This window comes from Hibiscus syriacus, unplaced genomic scaffold, assembly GCF_006381635.1.
Source record: "Hibiscus syriacus cultivar Baekdansim isolate YM2019G1 unplaced genomic scaffold, ASM638163v2 tig00110705_pilon, whole genome shotgun sequence".
In the NCBI taxonomy this organism is placed as follows: Eukaryota; Viridiplantae; Streptophyta; class Magnoliopsida; order Malvales; family Malvaceae; genus Hibiscus; species Hibiscus syriacus.
The window spans coordinates 744,601-767,450 of NW_024062831.1; the positions used below are offsets into that span (position 1 = coordinate 744,601).

The following is a 22,850-nucleotide window of genomic DNA, read 5'->3' on the forward strand; positions in this document are numbered from 1 at the left end:
AATTTTCATTTTTTTATATATTTATTTTTTTCTATCTATTTTTTAATAATCTGTTACCGTCTATTCTAAAATTTTATAAGTTGACTATTCTCTAAAATTTTATAAATTTATCTCCTAATATAAAATCTTATGCCTTTCCCGTCTATGTCCAAGTCATATACATCGGTTGTTAGTGTTGAAATATTTTAATTATAAAATTGATTTCGAATATTTAGTTATTTAATTCAAGTAATTTAATATTCATTTTTTTATCTTTTAATTTGTATTAGGATTTTTTAAACTTAAATAAACATAAAAATAAAAGAACCTTTAAAAATGAAACATGACATGTCATAGTTTGGAATCTGTTTTAAACATTTAATTTAGGATGGAGCTTACACAGGCATGTTTCTCAAAAGATAAATTTTAAAAATGGTTCGTCAAAAAAAAACAAATGTTTATATTAAGTCTTTTATACAATTATTAAATAATATATATATATATAATTTTTATTTAAAAATATAAAAATATTGTTATTTAAAAAAATAAAAATTGTCTAAAATCTCAAAGGAAGAAAAAGTAAACTCCTAAAATCTTTAATTTTAAATCTTTATTGTTGTCCTCGAATAGTTACCCATCCATCATCATCACCCACTGATCAGTCATCTCTTTTGTTGTTGCCTTAAACCTTTAAACCCCTAAATTCTTACGCTTAAATTTCTAAATCTCTAAAATACCCAAATTCTTAACCTCAATTATCATCGTCTATAAAATCAATTGCAAACACCGACTATCAAAGTTAAAATTTTATTGATTATCGTTAAGCCACCAAAGTTAAAATCAATTGTCGATCTAATTAATTATCTTATGCATCGAATTCATTTTAAGACACAGTCGATGATGATTAAGGAGTAGGGATTACGGATTTAGTGATTAAGTTTAGGGATTTTAGGTGTTTAATTTTTGTTGAGTTTTTTGAAAAAAATTTGAGTTTTTTTAAAACGACATTAATTTTAACATTTTAATAAAATTTTTAAAAATTTATAAATCTTTGACTTTTCTGAGTGGTTGATAGATTTTTTTAATATTCCTAACGGTCTAATAAAAAATTGTTAAATACACATACCTCGAAAGAAAGAAAAACTTTAAACAACTTAAAAACAAATAAGAAAACTAATTTAAATACTTACTTATTAAGCTAAAATAAAATAAAACCCGAAAATGGGTATGGGAGATGTGTGAAATTACTTGATTAATTTGTTGTATACGGTTAAGGTATATGTAAAATAAACGGAGCCCTAAAACAAAGTTATCCTATAAAAGAATCCACTTTTTTTTATCTTTGGCGGGCAATTGTTAAAGCTCTGCAACACACACTCTCACCCAATTCCCAGGTATGGAGAAACCAAAGACCAAAACTGTTTACCTCCAACTATATTATTGCTTAATTATGCCCTTAAGATTGTAATTTTGAAGTGGAAGACGAACATTTTCCAAGGAAAATGCCTAAATAACAAGTTTTGTTTTTGTTTTTGGTTAAGAAAGAGCATCTATGTTTAAAATCTTATTTTCTCTTATGCCATTGACGGAGGTTAAATGTAAAGCCTTTTATTTATTTAAATGGAAGACTGGAAAAAAGTTCATTTCATTTCAGGCTGATTTTATTTTTCCTTTTCCATTGCAGGAGAATTGGCATCAGTCGTATTTCTGGTTAAATTCATATTTGAAGGCTTTTTTTTCAATATATATATCCATCATAGTAAGAGAGAAGGAATGTTGCTATGAATTAATGGCTTGTTATCCTTCCTTGAATCTTCGCAATCCTTCCTTATGGGCGAGTCTTCATTGCATTCGAAGGAAATTCTCAATGAATCTGAGGGTTGGAAATAAATCATTGAGTTGTAACAGATTCTATGTGATCCGCCCTTCACCCTTTCAAACCATTAAGGTACTGCTAAACAATGTTTGTAGAACAAAGAGAATAAGAACCTTAGAAGAGGCCTTTTTCTTGTTTATTTCCCGTGTATGGTTGCATGTGTCAAGATGCCTGTTCTTGATTGGAATACAATTTTAATGGAAACATTATTCTTATTTAAAAAACACAGCCAATTATTGTATCCTCAGTGTTTGACTGCCTCCTTGAGCTAATTTTGGTTCTGAACCAACTAATGCATGCTTTGACGGACGCTTTTGTTACTATATATTACCATATTTGAGCTTAGCATTTGAAGCTGCAAAATACCAATTCTAAGTTCAATAAATACCCACCTGCACATACTTGTTGCAGCTGTAAGTTAACATGTTTCTAGCTTGGCCTTTGAAACTGAAATATAACCATATATATATATAGGAAACTGAGGATGAAAGGATTGTCTGGGAACATAAAAAATAATTCAGTTAATAGCATGCATCACATGACTGACGAATGGCAATTGTTTTTTTAGCTTTTGCAGTCCTGTTTTTATGTTGGAAGATATTATTCATATCCCTTGTAGTATTATACAGAGATTATGTAACTATTGCCTGATGTTATTAATGTACTTCATTGACAGGGGTACTGCAATTTATCTGGAAACATAAATTCTACTTTACCTGATGATCTTCATGCAATTTCCCATGGGAATGCAGTGATTTCTGCAAAGAAGGAACCAAAATTTCACCAAGATTCAGCTCTAGGCAGAGCCAACCTTCGAGAAAATGTGGTGAATGCTAATCCCTCTAATGGTAGAGTAATGCTTATTGATGGCACATCAGTCATTTATAGGGCCTACTACAAACTTCTAGGTAACTCATGTTGCTAATGGTTTTCGTTTTCTGCAAAAGGTTTTTATTTTTATCAGATTAAAGTGTTGTTCCTTTTGTTTTCTTCTTTTCTGATGCTAGTTTTAGGTGTTTCTTTGCTGCTGCCTGCTTTTCATTTTTTATGTCAATTGGTAAATTGTTTCTTAAATTAAAAGGAACAAAAAAAAGGCATAAACATATAATTTGTTTCCTAAATGTGGATTAGTCATAGTAGCTACCTTCCAATATAGCTATGCTTCTATGTGCCTAAAACTGTGTCCTATAAATTTCTTATACAAGTTATTTTTCTCTCCATCATGTGCCTCATAGTCATATGTTACTTGCACTGATTTTACTTTCTATTTTATTTTCCCCCACGTCTTCATGTATGGTTGGGAATAGCGAAACTGCATCACGGGTACCTATCGCATGCTGATGGCAATGGTGACTGGGTGTTAACTATATTTACAGCTTTATCACTTGTAAGTTTTATAGGTATAATTAATGGAACTACTCTGCTTCTCTTTCTATTGTATTTATGCTGAAAGCATTCTTTTGATGTAGTCTCTTGTTTGCTGCTATCATTTTTTGCTTATCATTGTTAACAGATTACATGGTGGAATTATTTAATTGCTAATCATGCATTATTTTCGTAACAATACTACTTGATTCTTTGATAAACTATTAGAAGTGGCATGATTCCTATTGTTTGTAAAGTAACAAAAATCTTGAAATTTCTATATTCTTGTTGAGAATCTTTAAATATATTATTTTCAATTATATATATATATATATATATATATATATATATATATATATATATATATATATATATATATATAGGTTAAGGCATTTCTAATTGTTGTTAACTTGCAGATAATTGATGTTCTGGAATTTGTTCCTTCACATGTAGCGGTATGTATGCTTTATATTTTATGTTTTTTGGCTTCTTTTGGTCTTTCTCAATAATACTTTTAGAGATGCTAGTATGTTTACTTCACCATTGTCCAGATTCTCTGCAAAGCATCTTGCTGATATAAATGTTGTATTAGAATTTGGAATTTATTGAAACAACCTGAGTTTGACGTTGTGGATAGGAAGGCATTAAAGACATTGGTATAAATACAAAGCATTTCTAAGACCATATTTATTGTGACTGAAAATGCCTGAAGCTGATAAATGTGACTTTTGATTATAATGTCTGTCTTTTTGGGCCATATTTATAAGGGAATAGCAAATTACTTGGTTAAAGGAAGGGGGGCACTGTGAATTTTTGTGAAACAAAGTATTTTCAACCCCACCCAATTGATATTCGATCTTAAAGTTGAAATCTGCCCATTTGGTTCAGCTCTGCAATTAAAACTTGCCTTCATGGGGTTTAATGATTAATCTGGTTTGTTTTAATTGCAGAGCTGAACCAAATGGGCAGATTAATCATTTTATAATATATCAATCACCAATAACTTAATTTGTTGGTTTAATGATTAATCTGGTTTGTTTTTTGGATTGACTATTTTACTAACATGCAAGGCTTGTTTGTATATTATTATCCTGTCAAAAACTAAACTTAAGTAGCTGCTGATCTATCATTTCAGTATACCTATTGCATTTAATTAGGTAGAAAACTAGGAAATACTCATTTTGCTCTGACATTCATCTATAGGTTTAGCTGGTTTGATGAGTTAATTTAGTTACAGTTTTCTGTTGGATACTGGCATTAAGATTCCCTTCAGAGCTTGTATAACTAAAAATGTATAGTATTCCTTCTCTGGAAAAGGAAAAAGCTAAATGGAAAACTTATTCTTCAAATGAAGCTCCTTAATTTTTTAATACAAACATCTTAAACTGATTACTGACCCATAAGGCAACTGAAAAACAAGGAATGTAAAGTAACGAGCTTTATGATTTTCCCCCCGAAGTTAACACATGTATTATGGAGAATCTGTGTCGACTATTCAATAACTCTCACTCTTGGAAAGTTGTTCATTGCATAATATGTGTTGTCTTGTAAGCTGTATTGCTGGAAAAAAATTCTATGGCTTTGTTCTAGGCTGTCCATAGGTATTCCTTACTATGATTTTATAGGTTGTCATTGCAGGTGTTTTTTTTTTCATTTTCACTTTACTTTTTATAACTGTATAATATTCCAATTACATAGTGTTCCTTACAAGTTCCCCCTTTCTCATGCAGGTTGTGTTTGACCATGATGGTGAGATTTAAAATTCAGTAATCTTATTTTTCCTTATATTATTTAATTCATAATCCTTATATGCAATGTTATTATTTAAATAAACCTTTAAGATTTTGGAAATGGTTTCTAAATGAAACTGATTTTAACTGGTAAGGCTCCTGGTGCTCTAGGGAATATTTTCCATACTCCACTTTTGTTTCATATGCACTCCCATTGCCGGAAGGAGTGTTAATGTTAAGGTCATGGGAAGAAGCCTAAACTGGACTAATCAAATTGGACAAAGTTAAACATAAAAAGTAGAAACCCAACCAAAAGAGTTACTACTAGTATTGAAAAATCCAATATTATGATAAAACAGTGCATTTTGCTGTTTTTATTTCATGATATATAGATAAAAAAATGTGCGACATTTTTGTGCTTGGAGTTTCATTCAGGGCTAAATCAAATGGAGCAGGGAAGAATCCAAGAGCTTTCATCTAATTCGTGTATTTTTAATTCTCTTACACTAGGTCCTTTTCTTCCCTTCATTTAGGAACCCAAATCCAAACAATCTAAATCATAGGTTCCATGGACCTATTGGACAATACTATATTCATTAGTATTTCGACATAAGATATGTTCAGTGCCCTAACTAATCCTGTTGCCCATCCTTAGTATAAACATTTAGGTCAAACTCTTTGATATGCACCTATGCCTGCTGTTAACTTTACCTGCTTCTTTTTCTTTTCTTTTCTTTTATTCTTCTTTTCGGGGTGTGATATAAAATCCTTGTTTAGTTTTTCAGGTTCTGTTCAAAAGTTGAGGCCTTTTTCTTTTCTTTTTATTTTGAGCCTTTAAGGCACGAGTTTATGCTGACCACCATATGTAAAGTATCGGTTATACTTTCTTTATTAGCATTTATTTCTCCATGGAACGTTTTTTCCCCTTCCTGTTGCAATGGATGCCAATATTTCCTATGGCGACTCTGAAATTCGTAATTTTCATAGTTTAATAGAAATATATTGTCTAGTGCAGTGTCTCTCTTGGAAGATTTTGGTTAGGAGAATCCTCAACAATTCATTTTTCTTTTAGTTATGCAGTAGGTTTGTGCATTGTTTTTTCATCCATCACTTCTAAAGTACCTGATAAACTTTTTGATAGAAAATGTAAGTAGGCCTCATTAAAACCCCCCTTCATAACCTTCATGTTACATCAATAACATGAAGGACATTGGAAGGTGGGAAAGAGTGCCTCTGAATTTAATTGACAGAACAATATTACAAAGCCTGATCCTAACAACCTTCTCTCACAACAAACTTAGTCCTATTCACAAAAAGTGTACCAGATAAACTTAGTTTCTCTTAATAAATAATCACCTTCAAAGCAGTCTCGATTTTGAATAACATGTAAGATATTTATTTGGAAATAAGTGGTTTAGTCCTAGTATAACTCTTGTATAGATATTAGGTTAAGTTCTATCCATTTAGTAGTTCAAAGTTTGTATAGATATTAGATTAAGATAAAATTCTATCCTCTTAGTGGTTAAAGGGATGGTTGTTATCCCTAGAAGTCCCAGGTTCGAGCAGCAGAGATTGCAAGGGTGTTGAGCTTTCATATCCAATTGTTGAGAATCTTTAGAACCGATACTATCTTGTAATCACCCTAGATTAAAAATAAATAAAAAAGGAGTCCTTATCTAACTCAACTTCTTTATACCAAGTCTGTAAAAAACTTCTTGTACTCGGATCTGAATATTGCAATAAACTGAATAGAAATTATCAGTTTCACACGTTGTAGGCTGTTAATTTTGTCTAATTGTATATATTTTTCTCCATGTATCTACCATGCTTTAATACATACATCTACATAAGCATGCAGCTTGTTCTAAATTTCAGACTCTGGGCTACTTGGAGATGTAGTCTGTTTAGAAACTCTGACTAATCTTTGATGCGTTGGGGAAATTAAGTTTTCAAATTTGTTCTTTTATTGATTGTTGGTCAGGTTTGTTTAGTTCTTATGCTTGTTCCAAGTCATTGGTGCAAGGTGTTATGTAAGTATAGTTCTAGTTCAAAAAGGTTATCTCAGTCTCTCAGTTCGCTCACACTCCCTCTCTTTCACCTTTTAGCATGAAATCATTCACTCACGTTTTTGCTTGAAAGCCCCCATTAGTTCTTTGCTTTTCACTATTGAGCAAACATTATATTTTTTGAGCTAGTTTTTGTGTCTATAAGCTCATTTAAATGTGAAAAAGCCTTTGACTGATTATTTCATATGTAGTGTAAAAGTTCTTTAGTTTAATTTAAAAAGTCTTTGTATGAAGAGCTGAAACTCTTTCCAACCTAAGCTTTGTCGCCTGAGAAATACTTGCAAATGTTGAAGTTAATTGAACTTATGATTTACAAAAAGTAGAAATTTTGTATAAGACAAAAGTTTTCTGTTTGTGCACAAAATATTGTTTAAGGATATTAATGAAATCTGATACTCTTGTTCATTGAAGTTTTACTATGACCTCTGTAGCATCTTTAAGATGCCCTATATGATCTGAATAAACCTTTTGATGCTATTTGAAACTGTCTTGGATTGCTATGCATCAACTTTAGTTTTATTTTTGGGGGATTTATGCTCTTTATGTGCTGGATAGGGTCATCTAGTCTGGTAATCCCTTTTGTAATCAGCAGCATGGACTTCCATGGAATCTGAAGCTCTTCCTTCCAGCAATTATTTTTAATAAAAAGGACCTCTTCTTTTCAGGAATTCCATTTGGTCATACATCTTTTTCTTCAAAAGAAAATGTCATGGGGAAAGGTATGCTTTTTGATGCAATTTTATTCTATTGTGTGGTCAAGTTGCTGTAGTAGACTATCTCTAAGAAATCAATCAGAAAATTTGGAATAGTATGAGTTGGTAGAACTGGATAATTAAGGTGAAGCCATGTGTGTGTATACACGTGTATGCACAAGTGCACACACACATTACATGTGTGTATAAATAGTACCAAAGGCCAGTTCTTCCATGTAAAAATAGAAGAGCAGATCTTTACATTCTTGCTTCTTTCAGATTGGGAGGGTGTTTGCATGTGCTTTATTTGCGTTAAGGAATTTTGAACTCCAATATGCGTATTATACCCCTTGCATCAACAGAAATGAATGAAGAATATAATAGGATAACACGTCTTCTGGAATTTTCTTGACTATACAGGATAATAAACCCCACTTTTCTTTTTGTTTTCAAATATAAATGCCAATAATGCCACTCTAGTGACTTCCTTGCTCTTGATATCTTCTGCATTAAAAGTCCTGTTAGTTGCTTTTGCTATCGTTTCTGTTTCTGCTACACTAGCAGGTAAATCATGGGAAAGCTCGTTTCCAATGTGTGCTGTTATCTTTTTACAGGTTCCTTGCTTCTATACCTGTTTTTTCATCAAAGAACTAGTAGTATATTTAATTGTAGTTATTCAGGAAGCAAAACATTACGGGCAATACTACGATGGCCTTAACTTCTGTATTTAGGAGATTTCATTTCATCAGAATTCAGTGTTTTTTATAATTGAAGATTGCTATGACTGACTTGGAGAAAGACTTGAAGAGCTATCGATTTTTTGAATGAGATGAACAGACAGAAAAATCTTTGCTTAGGTTGATTAGGGTCATTGATCAAGTTTAGGCATAGCTGTAGATATCTTGATTGTGTGTTATTGCATTTTATATAGTGCCCCATTAATCCTTCTTCAATCTCTGTTCAAATGACAGCCTCTACCCACTTGGACAATAAATGAGCTTCTGTAGAGACCCAAAGCTAAGTCGCTTGATTTGCCTTTCTAAGCTACCGTCCTCTTGGTCAATAACTTTTAGGCCTCAAGTGGTTCTGGGCGAGCCTTTTTCTAATTGTATCTCTAGTTTTATACATGGATTTATTTTCTATGAGAAGCATTAACTGATATAAAATATTTTCCTATTTGTTTGTTGGCTTCAATACTTTATATCTTTGTTGTATCTATTTTTAGAGGCCTGCAATTTGGTCCCTTTTCCCCTTTGCATTGATTCAGTTGGCTCTTGTTAAGTCTATTTGGATTTTAAGTATTAACTGTAGCATTTGCATGTAAAGAAGAATAAATTGTATTATGTCACCATTTTGGCTGGAAATATACATATTTTATCTGAATTAATGTCTAAAATATACTCTTGAATTTTTTTGAAGGTTTAAATTTTCGTCATACTATGTTCCCTTCATACAAGAGCAACCGCCCTCCTACACCTGATACCATAGTTCAGGGACTTCAATATTTGAAGGCATCCATCAAAGCTCTGTCCATTAAGGTGATTGAGGTAAATCATTTGACACCAGAGATGCTTATTATTGGGTTGATCCATGTGCTGTGTTGCTAGAAATTAAGAATTTTAATCTAAGGCAGGTACCTGGGGTAGAAGCTGATGACGTGATTGGAACACTGGCTGCAAGGAGTGTTGATGCAGGGTTTAAGGTAATTTTCTTTAGTTTTCATTGGGAAAAAACGAGTACGCCCTTTGACGTTGTTCACTAACTTTTGGCTTTGTTTGGAGCAAAAGAGATTTTACTAGTTCAGAGTTACTTTCACATGTGACAGTTCGGAGCTCAATTTATATTGTTATATCACATTTACTAATAAAAGTTGTGATAAAAAAGAACTTACAGTATCAAAATCAGCTACCCATTTAATTGAACACGCTTCTCTTATGCTAACCAGGGAAAGACAAAATATTACGTGGTGTTGGAGCTATGTGAGAGTTTACTTTTTCAAAAGTTTGAAGTTGTCTGTCTCTTTTTGACTTTCTGTTTACTTGATAATTAGTATTAGTCTGCTAATGGCTTATATTGGTGGAGGTATGTTGATTAAAATAATTGGAGATGTTTTGGGTCATCTTCAGGGGCAAATCCAAAATTTTCTTTTTGAAGGTGCATATGAAATAAAAAGGAACTCAGATTTCACTCGAACAATCTATGCATCAATGGTTTATGGTATCAAAGTATGTTCAGTACAAAAAATAGAATTACATTCATGATGTAAATTAAAAAATTAAGCATTTCAAACTACCTCTTTAAGATATGTACTCAATTAATGCCAATCAAGTAATAACATTTTTAAATGGCTGGAATGTTTAATGAGACAATATCAATGACAAAATTTCCTTTTGTCTAATGTCTTTGCCCATCTATGTGCGAGGAAGAGGTAAAGCTTCATCACAATGGAATAGGAAGAAAGTAGTTATCCTATAGATAGCCGGGACAAAGTGATGGATGTCAGTTTTTCTAGAGAAGTGAGCTCATAAGATTTGACTAAGTATTATGCAACCTAAAAAATCATTTTATTAAGATTTTCTATTAATTATTGTTTATCCCACAAGGACTCAGAATGTTACTTTTGTATAATACTAATTGTTTTTATCACTTTCTCCTTCTGATCAGGTGCTTTGGGTTTTAACTTTTTTCCTGACAGGTTCGAGTTGTTTCCCCCGACAAAGATTTCTTTCAGATCCTATGTCCTTCATTACGCCTACTACGAATTGCACCACGTGGATATGAGTTAGTATACATTCTTTAATGCATTATCATTCTTAACCTCAATTGAAAATGGGTAATAAAATCCTTGCTTTTCATAGAGTAGGCAGCTTGATTTTTTCTTTGCATGCATAATACACATTTTTCATGTGTATCTGTTTCATTTGTACAAAATTGTACTGTTCATATGTTTGAATATCCCAAAGCCAGTCTTTTGGTCCAGTATATGTAATTTCATCTGGAGATTTTCTAAGTTGTCCGTCATTTTTTATGTATGCATGGTTTTATTAATTGTCACTCCTCCGAGTGCAGTATCTGAATTCATGGATATTGATAGATTAGGCTTACCCTTCTCATTTGACTATTTTCCTATTAAACACAGTGGAAGTTACCAATTCAGGACAGTTAAAATATAAGTTTTACGGTGTAATATCCAAAGAATCTTTTTTTCATTTTTTTCCACTTTCATTTTAACGGTTGTGTTGGACTGCAATGTGATTGTTAGACTAATTCAGAGAAATGCAAATTGGGAAGCTGACAAGTTAGCTTACTTGGGAATTGGTTAATTGGGTTTAGTTTTAGTCCTACTGTTTTGGTTTTGTTGTTTGTCTTTGTTGTTGAGTTGGTATTTGTTCCTACTTTGGCTGCTTGTACTCTTTGCTGTACTTAGGTGTTTTATTTTGAATAAAGTTTTATTTACTAAAATTTTGAGGTACTCTTTTCCTCCTTCTAATGTTCGTTGAGATACCCTTTTGGTATTTCGACGGATATGAAGGGGGGTTTTAATGAGACCTCCCTTTCTTATAAAAAAAATAAAAAAGTTTAAGGTTATGACGATGTTAAAAGTAATAAACTAATGATTTGCTGAAAAATAGTTAGGAAATTACAGTCATATCAAGATACTTCATTTGAGACCAGAGCTATTTGGGTTTATAATAGTAAAATTAGATGCGTACCACTATCGTCTTTTTCCAAGTACTTATTTTACTTGCATGATATTCATTATAGAGTAGGTTTCTCTATATTACACACCTTATTTCTGTCAGTTGTGTAGATTTATGATTTGATGGTTAGTATGTAATTGAATTGAGAATTGGATCTCGTATTTACTGGTATGTTCAAAATTGTGAAACTTTTAGATGTTGGTTATGGTGGTTTCTTCTGCCTAAGTAACTAAGTTTGTTTGATTTTCTGTTGTAGATATTCTTGCTTGTTCTCAAGGATCTAATCTTTTTATTGCTTTGCTTTATCAGGATGGTTTCATTTGGACTGGAGGATTTCTCAAAAAGATATGGAGATCTGAAACCTTCTCAGTTTGTTGATGTAGTCTCTCTTGTGGGTGATAGATGTGACAATATTCCAGGTTGTCATAAAATTAGTTTCAAATGCTCAGTAAAATAAGAAAAAGAATATATTCACCATATTCTCTCAAGCTGTTTCTATAGTATTTCTTTAAGTTACTTTAGAGCATGCAGAAACACCGACAAATTGATTTGAGCAATATTTTTTATATGTTAACCTGGTTCTTTTATCATGGCATCTGCAGAAGCTACACATTTTCTATTTATACATCTCATTGAAGTTTAAAAGTAATTTGTGATATCAAGCATTTCTTGTTTAAGTTTGTTGTCAAGTTTGCACCATCTGTTGTATGAGCTATGTTTCATGTGAATGATTCTTTTATTTTTGGGAGTGGAAATACGAATACAGAATATGTGATACGAGGTGGGGAGGATGGAGAGGTTCATTGGGACGTACCTTGGACGTGAGGAGTGAGATGTGGTAAGTATGAAGTAGGAAATAGATAATAGGATGTTACTAAGAAATAACTGGTGAGAAGTGAGAACTAGGATTTGTAATTAGAGCTTGAAAAACATGAGGGATATGAGGAGCTATGGTTAGGCTTTTACTCCCAAAATGAGGTTTGGTTTTATAAACCATGAGGTACCATGTAGCTTTGTACTAAAGAGAACTATATTTTGGGGTGATTGGCTGGTATATAATTACAAAACAAATGGAATAGATGATGCGCTGTGTGGAATATGACTTATTGAACCCGTCAAGTCAATTTGTCTTTCCAAGAACATGGAATTAATTTAGGAATGATCTTGGTTAAACCTGTTATCTTGTATAAGTAAGAGTAAATTGGCAAGTGTAATTAACAAAAAATAAGCATATTCACTTCTCCGATTGTATCTGACAGATTAAGACTTAACTTGATTATTGTAGAAACATGATAGTGGTGGAAGTGGGTCTATATGAATGTTTTGTTTTAGAAAACATTTGATGGACATTTTTCATACTTTTAAATCCTTTTTCACGGTCATTCAATAGAAAAGATAAGTAGCATAGGTTCATTGGTGTTTGAGTCTTTCGATAGGACTTCTCTGTTTATTTGGAAGTGGAGGTCCTATTTATTTTGGTTCAGCTGGATCCTATATTATGATCATGCCTGAAGTGAAAGCATGATAGCTAGTTAGCATTAGAGTGTGCAGGAAGTATAGAAAGGTGAAATGAAGTCCATATCGTTTATTAACTGCTCTGGCTCAAGTGAAATACATGTAGAAGTTGGTTTCCAGAAATACAAAATCCATAGCATAAGTCTGACTTATCTGATAGTGGTGGAAACATGATGTGAATTGAAAGAGATGATTAGTAGCTGAAACTGATTGCATCATCTTTTGTCTTTTCGTATTTACGAGGCTTGAATATTTTATATCTGGAATTCCAGATGCAACATGTATAGTAGCTGCGCCACATTGCAATTGTGTTGTTTAGATTGAGTTGGAGTGGCTTGCATTTTTCCTGATATTTTTTTCTACATTACTTTAACTTGAAGATTGAGTTCTTCCAACGTTAAGATTAACATGCATATCCATTTATTACCTTTGATTTTACTTTGGAATTTTCCATCCTAATTAACTTCCTTTTTAAATCAGATTGTACCTCAAATTATTGATTTTTCATTTCCTTTTAAGTGCAGGAGTTGATGGAATTGGAAATGTCCATGCTGTTCAATTGATCACTAAGTTTGGTATGTTATTGTTAAGAACAGAAAAGCTGCACTTGTTTTTCTATTAGATCAAACAATCTGCCCCTGTCAAATGTTTTACTAATGAGTACTCTTTTTTTTTTTTTTGATAGAAGACTAATGAGTACTCTAGTTATCCTGGAATAATAATAAACAAAATATTAATTTATTTGACCCTGTATGTAAGCAAGGAAATTGGCCCTGTTTTATAGGTTAGAAAAGTATTCTGTATGTTGTAGTTTTGAGTAATGGTTTAAGTAAGTCATTTATGGAGGTTCTGTTGGCCAGATCGTCTGAGTAACCTTGATACTTTTGATGTTTAGGTGGATTTCTCTGCTAATTTTATACTTGTAATTCCTTTCCGTGGGTTTCACAAAGTGGTTTTGCCATATGTAAAAACCACTTGAGTTCTTCATTTTATTTGTATTTATTAAGCATCTGAGAATGGTATGTACCTTCTTTCCTGTGAATGACACACCTATCACAAGAGATGCAATATCCCCATGACTCGCAGCAAGCCTTGTGCCACCAATAAACCAAGACTAGGCTAAGCCTTGTGCAATATCACCATGATTCACAAACTTATAAACCCTTGCCCGAATAATTTAATATTCTTTTACCTGGTTCCATTGAAAAGATGAGGAAAAAAAAAGTTGCCTGTGTAGCTAGTGAAAACTTAATACATGTGCTTTAAGATTCTTATCATCTAAAATGGGGTCAACTACTCTTAGCATTGAAATGTTTTAATATTGAAAGATGTACAACACCATTGTCATATGTCTGATGTAGCATGTACATAGCAAATATATATGCACTACCAGATTAGAGATTTATCAACACGTAATGAGTAAGATACTTGGAATAATGGATTACAGTTGCAATTTATAAATGTAAGAGTAATCCTTTCTCAAGTTACAGAAAGCTTGAGTGAAGTGTTGGTTCCAGCAGTTGCTCAGATTGTACAGATTTAGAAACTACCATTTCACTGTTATTAATCCCTTAGAAAGGTTAAGAAGTAATATTATTGTATCAGACATTTTTGTGATGTTGGAATCCATATGACTATCACAATAGGATTTCGTAATATATCATCCCAAAATACTGGTTTCAATGAATATGTGATATGAATCATTGCTCAAGAGATTGTAATTATGTTTTATTAAGAATTATTTTGTGGAATTCATTATGCTTTAGTTTACTAATATTTTATACAAAGTGCATTAAATTTTAGCTAGGGGTTTCACTTTTGTACACCACTGTTACATTTCCCCTAGTCTCTGTGTTTTTTCGTATTTGTTTATGAGTTTTCTTTTATGTGTAGGCACATTGGAGAATTTACTAAAGTGCGTTGACCAGGTTGAAGAAAACCACATCAGGAAGGTATAATCAGAGTAGGATGAACATAACATGAAAACGTGCATGCTACTAAAAGATTGTTGTGGTCATATATGTTATATATAGCTGAACTGAAAATGAGACGGGCCAACTGCATAAGCACAAGTCAACGACTTGGTGTGGTTGTGATTTTAATAAATATGCATATATACATACAACTGTGTGTATATATATATATATATATTATATGACATCCTATTTCCCAACAATTACCTAAACTGGCCTACAAATTAGGTTCACTTGCACTGGCCCTCATTATATAGTTTCTGTTTATTCAATCATCACATTTTCAGGATTTGTTATATGGGATAGCATTTTGGTTATCTGTTGCTAATTTTGAACCTAAATATGGCTCTAAAACTATAGAATCATGGATCTTATGGGTTAAGGTTTAGCCATAGTAGAAGAAATTACTTCTCTAGCTTTGTTTCATATGAAGGATAGAAACGAGTGAGGATAGAAAATTTGTTAATCAAATGGTTAAGATTCATAAACACTTTCCTACTTTGAACGATTAGATTAATGAATTTGTCATCGTTGCTCCTTTCTGTCCTTCATGCTAAGCAAAGCCTAAAGCTGAAGCTACAAGAAACCATTCATTAATTTAGGGTCTGTTTGATAGTGATTTAGTTATTGATATAAAAATTTTCCCTTATAAAAGAACATGTTCCAAATAATTATATATTTCAAAGGTTTATAGATAGGAAAGCATTATGAAATATTACCAAAAAAAAAATGGATATTCTGAACTGAGCACCAACTATTTTTCTTTATGGTAATTCATCTGCATTTGTGATCTATTGCCTACAAATTTTTGCCTTAAATTTCTTCTGTTTTCAGGATTTGAGGTTAATCAAACTAGACTTTTTTGAGTTTTTTTAGTGACAATAATACTGCATTATGGTGAATAGTTTCTCATCTTACCAGAAAAGGGATATCTCCTTGTTAGCTAAATTAGAAACTCTTATGTTTGCGAATAGACTCGGTTCTAGTATTTAACATAACAAGACATATTTTGTTCTGATTGAGGTGGATTCTCTTTTTGGGTTGTGGAAGGAAATGGGTGTGATTTCTATTTATAGCCATGTGAGAATTTTCTGCACGAGTTGTTTTTTTAAACTTTTTTATTTTTATGTGAAATAAGGTCCCTTTGTCTCCTCTTTTGTCTTTTCTGTTATATATACTGGCAAACCAAAGTTACGTATTATTTTTTACAGACCTTGATAGAAAATGCTGAACAAGCTGTCTTAAGCAAGAACTTGGTAATCTTTCCGTCCTTTCTTCTTGTGGGTAACAACAATTTGAAGTGATAACAAGTGTCTTTATCTATCCTCATACTTGATGTTATTGTAGGCAATGCTGAGATGTGATCTTCCATTCTACATGGTACCATTTTCCACCGGAGATCTCACATTTAATAAACCCGAGGTTCGTAGACAATTTTAGTTTCAAATGAATTACATCCCCACATGCCAAAGGTCTCCCTCGGATTGGTGAAAAAATGGGCTATGATTGGCATATGATGTTTGTAAAGATAAAACCAGACACCTGAATATTACATATTAGGCTATGTTGCTCAGACTTCGCATTTACTTGAAGTACCTGTGTCCAACATATGGATATGGGGATATAACCTTCAAAGATCCTCAATACATGGGAAACCTTGAAAAATCTAACCAAATACGTATCTAACATTCACACCCGAGTCTGAGTAACATAGATATTAGATATACGGGAGGAATGTCCTTGGTGAGGACTATTTACGTTGCATGCTATATAGTATGGGAGCAACTTCAAAAACTGAAAATTATGGTATTATTGAATGCAGGACAATGGTGAGAAATTCACAAGCCTTTTGAATGCCATAAGTGCATATGCAGAAGGATTCTCAGCTGATCCAATTATTAGAAGAGCTTTGTATTTGTGGAAGAAGCTTGAAGCATCTTAATCTTGCTTTGGCGCTATTAAGGAAATCTAAATATGTTTAGAAAGGGACAACTGCGTTGAATTGCTTATCATTATAGGAAGGATTATTGCCGTAAAAAAGTGAATTAAAGTGATTTTTGCTTTTTAATTCAGTTGACTAATGCAATTAATATGTTACTTCCAGTTTAAAATTTGAAGTTCAATATCTGCAATCGTTGTTATTGGTATATATTAGCCCTTCTCAGTTTTAGTATTTACAATTTGACATTTAAAAATTATGACCAGAGTAATTTTAGAATACCATCGTCAAAATTAAAAAAAAAATCAGTTCTAAACAAAAATAATTAGGATCAAAATAATAAAAATCATAAAATTTAGAGGTTAAAGTTATTTGTAATTGAAAATGTATTAATTCAAGTTTGTAAATTTTATTTCAAAAATAAAAGGGCTCTATGTGGAATCGTTTTAACTTGAATATTTTAGTTTATTTTGTTTAACAAAACTTGGCAGTCGCAAGCTTGTTAGATTTTATAAGTTCAATTTGAGGTGTTAAATTTCATTCAAATTAGTCCTCTAAATGTCATACTTTAATCTATTTGAATCCCTTCGACTTCACAATTCTTCCGATTAGGTCTCGAATTTAAATTTTAGCTAACTTCAAAGCTTGATACATATAGTCAAGACTTATAGAGCAGCTTCCAAAGTATCACATTACTAGAATAAAAAGTAATCCTAATATATAAGAATCTCATACAATTGATGCTAAATTTAAGGTTTCTAGGTTGACCTGGATCAATTTTATTTTAATATTACAATTTTTAATATAATGATATTTTTATTTTAATAAATAATTAATATAATTAATAATATTTATTATCTTAATAATATAATATAGTATTCTTATTTTCATAAATAATTAATATGATTTATAATATTTTGTTAATTAAATATACTATTCTTAATATTTTTATTTATAAAAGTATATTTTAATAATAATATTGAATACATTATTTTAATATTTTAAAAATAATATTATATTTTTATAATAAATAATATTAGTTATTGCATTCAATATTTGTAATAAATAAATTTTAGGAAATTAGTTAATTGATAAAAAATAATTTACATAATATCATCTAAATACTGTAAAATGCTTTTCAAAAAATAGAATATTTTACGAAAATAAATTTCTGAAATTTACTTTAGTGGAAAAAACAACCTTAAATAAAATTTGGGAAGGAAGCGATGAATAATATAGAATTTAAAGGACAACGGGTTTTGGAGCTTTAGCGCCTAAATAATAATTAATTTGTAAGATAAAGTATGCAAATGGTCTCTAATTATAATATATTATTATTTTTAGTCCCTCAATTATTAAATATTATAAAATGATCATCTAACTATTTATTATATTATTAAAATAATATATTTTATTAAAATAATAAATATTATTAATTATATTAGTTATGTATTAAAATAATAATAATATATTATTAAAAATATATTTCAAATACTAATAATTAATATTTTTAAAAGTTTAGAGTATTATCTTTATTATTTAATAATAATAGTTTTAAAAAATAATGATGCAACCACCAAACCTAAATTTAAGATCATTGACTTGATAGGTTGACCTTCGTATTAACAAGATCAAAGTCAAGATAAGGTGAAGGGGTTTATATTCTATTTAGTTTTGACTTTTGAGGCTGTATAGATAGCTTCAAATAATGTCATTTTGACGTCAAACTCATGACTTGATTTGTGATTTGATCCGTCCAATTGAGAATCCACATTTTATAGTCTTAATGAGATAATTTCACTCTCAACCCTCATTATTCAATTTAGTCCTTAATTACACAAATTAGATGTTATCTTTGGCCTATTAGCTTTCAATATTATCAATTGGGTCCTTTAAATTATTATTTAATAATTGGTGAATTATTTTGATATTGAGGGTAATTAATCCGGGGTTGTGTTCATGGATTGTACTCCACGTCTTCATGAAAAAAGGCTAACAACTTGGATTTAAGGCTAGTAATGTTGAATTCAAGAGCTTAAGGTCAGTACACATCAAATGTTATGTTTTTTTTTTATAATATTTTCAATTGCGTCCGATTTCCGCCGTCTTTTAACCTTAAATTTTAGGTTGAATCGTGGAAATACCCATTGATCAAAGAGTAACTATCATTAGACAATTGAAGAGAAGAAAGAGGGGAAGAGGGGTGCCAATGATGACTTAGGTTTGGAATTAGGGTTTGAGAGGAGAATTTAAAAAATTATTATTAGTCCACGGTGATACCAATCTATAAGAATAAAGGAGATCCCCAACGTTGTGGTAACTACAGAGGTATTAAACTACTCAGCCATACCATGAAGCTATGGGAAAGGGTGATAGAGGTTAGGTTGAGACAAGTTACTAGGGTTTCGGAAAACCAATTCGGCTTTATGCCAGGCAGGTCTACCACAGAGGCGATTCATCTACTTCGACGACTTATGGAGAAATATAGGGAAAAGTCTAGAGATCTTCACATGGCGTTCATTGACCTTGAGAAGGCTTATGATAGCGTTCCCCGCAATACGATCTGGAAGACTTTGGAAACGAGACGGATCCTAACTATTTATATCCGGGCGATTCGTGATATGTTTTGTAGATATACTACATACGTCAGGACTACAGTTGGCGACACCGAGGCATTTCCGGTGGAAATCGGACTCCACCAGGGGTCGGCTCTTAGCCCTTACATCTTCGCCTTGATTATGGACGACATCTATTGTGCGACACCAGACGGTGTACCATGGTGTATGCTTTTCGCTGACGACATTGTCCTAGTTGCTGAAACAAAATCTGAGTTGAATAGTAGACTGACTACCTGGAAGACTGCTTTGGAAGAAAAAGGTCTAAGGATCAATATTGATAAGACATAGTATTTATGTTCAAACTTCAGTAGGGACCAAAACGAAGAAGATGTAGAAGTATGCATAGAAGGACACGTTCTCCCCTCAAAGGATTGTTTCAAGTACCTAGGGTCTATGATACATAAATATGGGGTGTAGATGATGACGTTACACACCGTATAAAGGCGGGATGGCTAAAGTGGAGGTCCGCTACTGGAGTTTTGTGTGACAAGAAGGTGCCTCTAAAACTTAAGGGAAAATTTTATAGAATGGCAATAAGACCAGCGCTGTTGTATGAATCAGAATGTTGGGCAACCAAGAAGGATCATGTAAGGAGGATAGAGACCGCAGAAATGAGAATGCTTCGATGGACATGCGGTAGGACTCTGTGGGATATGACAACAAACTCTGCTATTAGGATGTCCTTGGGGGTGGTGTATGTTTCCAAAAAATTGATGGAAGGAAGACTACGGTGGTTTGGGCATGTCCTTAGGCGACTACCGTCTGATGCGGTCAGGAGGGTAGAGTCGATTACAGTCGACGGTGCCAGAAGGAGAGAACGACCAAGGCGAAAGTGGGAAGACTGCTTGAGATCTGATTTGATTGATTTAGCCCTTACCGAGGACATGACCTCTGATAGGAAAGTATGGAGACTTAAAACTAGAATAGTCGAGTAGTGTGGGTCACATCTCTAGGGTGTATCATCTTTGTCTTCTTTTAATGCCTTTGTAGTAATTTCCATGACTTCTATTTTTATTCGTTTCTGTTATTGGTATTTATGAAGGCTTAGAACTGGGCTTGCTATCGTTTGACTTCTGTGTATCATTCTCTCATCTTTTAAATTTAGTCGGGTCTTACGTTTCTGTCTATATACAGAGATTTTTTCGCAGGGATTTTTTTTAGGGATATATGCCCAGTAAAGACGCGCATATGATATTAATGATATTAATGACTGCATATGAATATTGTTCAACTATGTATTTATGTATTTATTTATACATGCATTGCATTTTATCTATATTTTTAATTTTTTGACTGCCAGAGGTCTTCCACGGAAGCTACTCTCAACCTGGTGTTGGGGGCAGCCTACTACCCTACCTCCCCCTTACCCCATTGCATATGGGAATTGGGTTTTGTTGTTGTTGTTGTTGTTGTACATGTAATAATTAAATATTAATAAAAAGGACACATCACTACTATATATTAATAAAATAAGTCATGCCATTGAGCTATTATTGAAAATCTTGATAAATGACTAAAAAAATTTAATGTGTACAGTTTAATTATTAAATTGAAAATTTTAAACTAGAGTGATTAAAATAAGAGTGAGAAGAAAATTGAGTGATGGATTAAGTAATTTACCCTATTAAATGAGTCATAGTTTAATGATGAAATTAAAATGTTTAAATGTCTAGGGACCAATTTGAAATAAGAGTTATAGTTTGAGGATCTAAAATGTAATTAAATCTGATAAATTTGTTTGATTTTTGAAGGAAAAAAAATTTGAAATAAAATTGAATTGGATTATAAAAATAAAAATCTTGAGGAAATACTTGGATAGAAAGAAATATGTAATACGAAAAAGGGAAAATTAATAATAACACAGATATTGGCGGCTTAACAACAACGACTAGTTTTGGTAATGGGAAGTAGAAATTTTGGGAAAATACTTGAACAATGGAAATTTTTGAGAAATTTTAGGTTAAATCGCAGAACTACTCGTCGATTGAAGAATAACTATCACAAGACAATGGAAAAGAAAAAAGAGGGGGAGAAGTGGGTTTTGAATATTCAAGATTAAGATTTGAGATGAGATGAGAATCTAAAATTTTTAATTTAAATAGTACATGTCATAATTAAATATTAATAAAAAAGGACACAACACCATTATATATTTAATGACAGACATCGATGCAAATAACTTACGAGGATATAGATTTTTTACCTCTGCTTGCAAGAAATTTCAACCTATTTTCATGGAATTGCGGACAAGAAAAGGTTGTGTTAATATTATGTCTAAGAATTTCAATGAAATCCTTATGATATTTTTCATTCACTCATTATTCAAAGTAAATGCCATAGCAATTGTTAAACTATACTGTTGGATCCATATATTCATCACCAGCTGTAGCAGGTTTCTAACTTTGTGAGTTTACCTTGGCTGCAGCTTGAATAAAAAGTACAATTATGGGCGAGAAGATAGTTAAGTGATAAATGATGTAATTTACCCATAAAAAAGTATCACTTACAATGGTTTCGTTAAGTTTTTAACGACAAGGTATCATATCGAAACAAAATGTAGATGTTACGTACGATTTTGATAAAAATAAAAGTTTAAATACTAAAATGAGATAAAGATAATAGTTTAAGTATAAAAATCTGTAATTTATCCTTTTATTTAACATGTTTATGTGTGCACTTGTGTCCTATCTTTCAATAACATGATACTTGGTTCTTGTATGAGTTAATGAGGATTTCTAAGTAAATAAACTTAATATAATGTTAAGAAAATACGTTATCGAAAATGTTAATATTTTTTAATATTTTTGATTAAATATTACTTAAAATGTTATTTTATATCAAAAATATTAATATAAAAAATATTCATTTTAAGTAACTAAATTAACATTTACGATAAAAAAATAATATTTTAAATAACGCTATATCAAAAATATTAAAAAAACATTAATATTTTTATAACATCTTTCTTTAATTTTATATTAAATTATCGTAATACAGAACTACCTGAGTTAATACTCATGAAAAATCACATCTAATGGACATGTCAGATTAATATTGAAAAGTAAATGGACATCTTTTAAGTGCTTTCTATATTTTTGCAGTAATTTTCACAAAGTCATATTGAAACAAAAGATATCATGACTTCATATCAGTGGTTTAATCGACAGGAAAGTTTCACGTGCGGTCACTTAATATACGATTAAGAAAAAGTGTTATAAAAAATATTATTATTTTTTTAATATTTCTGATAAAAAATTATCGAAAATATTATTATTTCTACCGGAAATATTATTGGATGTTTTATCGGGTTTGTTAACATATCTAGTAAAAATCTACATAAAACATTATTTTTTCTACCGGACAGGAAAGTCTCACGTGCGGCCACCTAATATACGG

The 22,850-nt window shown here is 31.5% G+C and overlaps 1 protein-coding gene across 2 annotated transcripts; it reads left to right on the top strand.

The window, feature by feature from the left end:
• Positions 1–1,294: 1,294 nt before the first annotated feature.
• Positions 1,295–16,906, top strand: LOC120138786 (DNA polymerase I). Of its 2 annotated transcripts, XM_039154191.1 has the most exons (16): positions 1,295–1,373; positions 1,664–1,927; positions 2,532–2,763; positions 3,163–3,242; positions 3,637–3,675; positions 4,951–4,969; positions 7,682–7,735; positions 9,128–9,255; positions 9,342–9,410; positions 10,404–10,489; positions 11,719–11,828; positions 13,449–13,499; positions 14,818–14,876; positions 16,109–16,153; positions 16,245–16,319; positions 16,720–16,906. In XM_039154191.1, exons 2-16 carry the CDS (start codon positions 1,769–1,771, stop codon positions 16,837–16,839), a joined length of 1,326 nt encoding a protein of 441 aa, XP_039010122.1. In that variant the 5' UTR covers positions 1,295–1,373; positions 1,664–1,768; the 3' UTR covers positions 16,840–16,906. The 2 variants fall into 2 exon arrangements, with proteins under 2 accessions (XP_039010122.1, XP_039010123.1); XM_039154192.1 differs by lacking the exon at positions 7,682–7,735.
• The last annotated feature ends 5,944 nt before the right edge of the window (positions 16,907–22,850 follow it).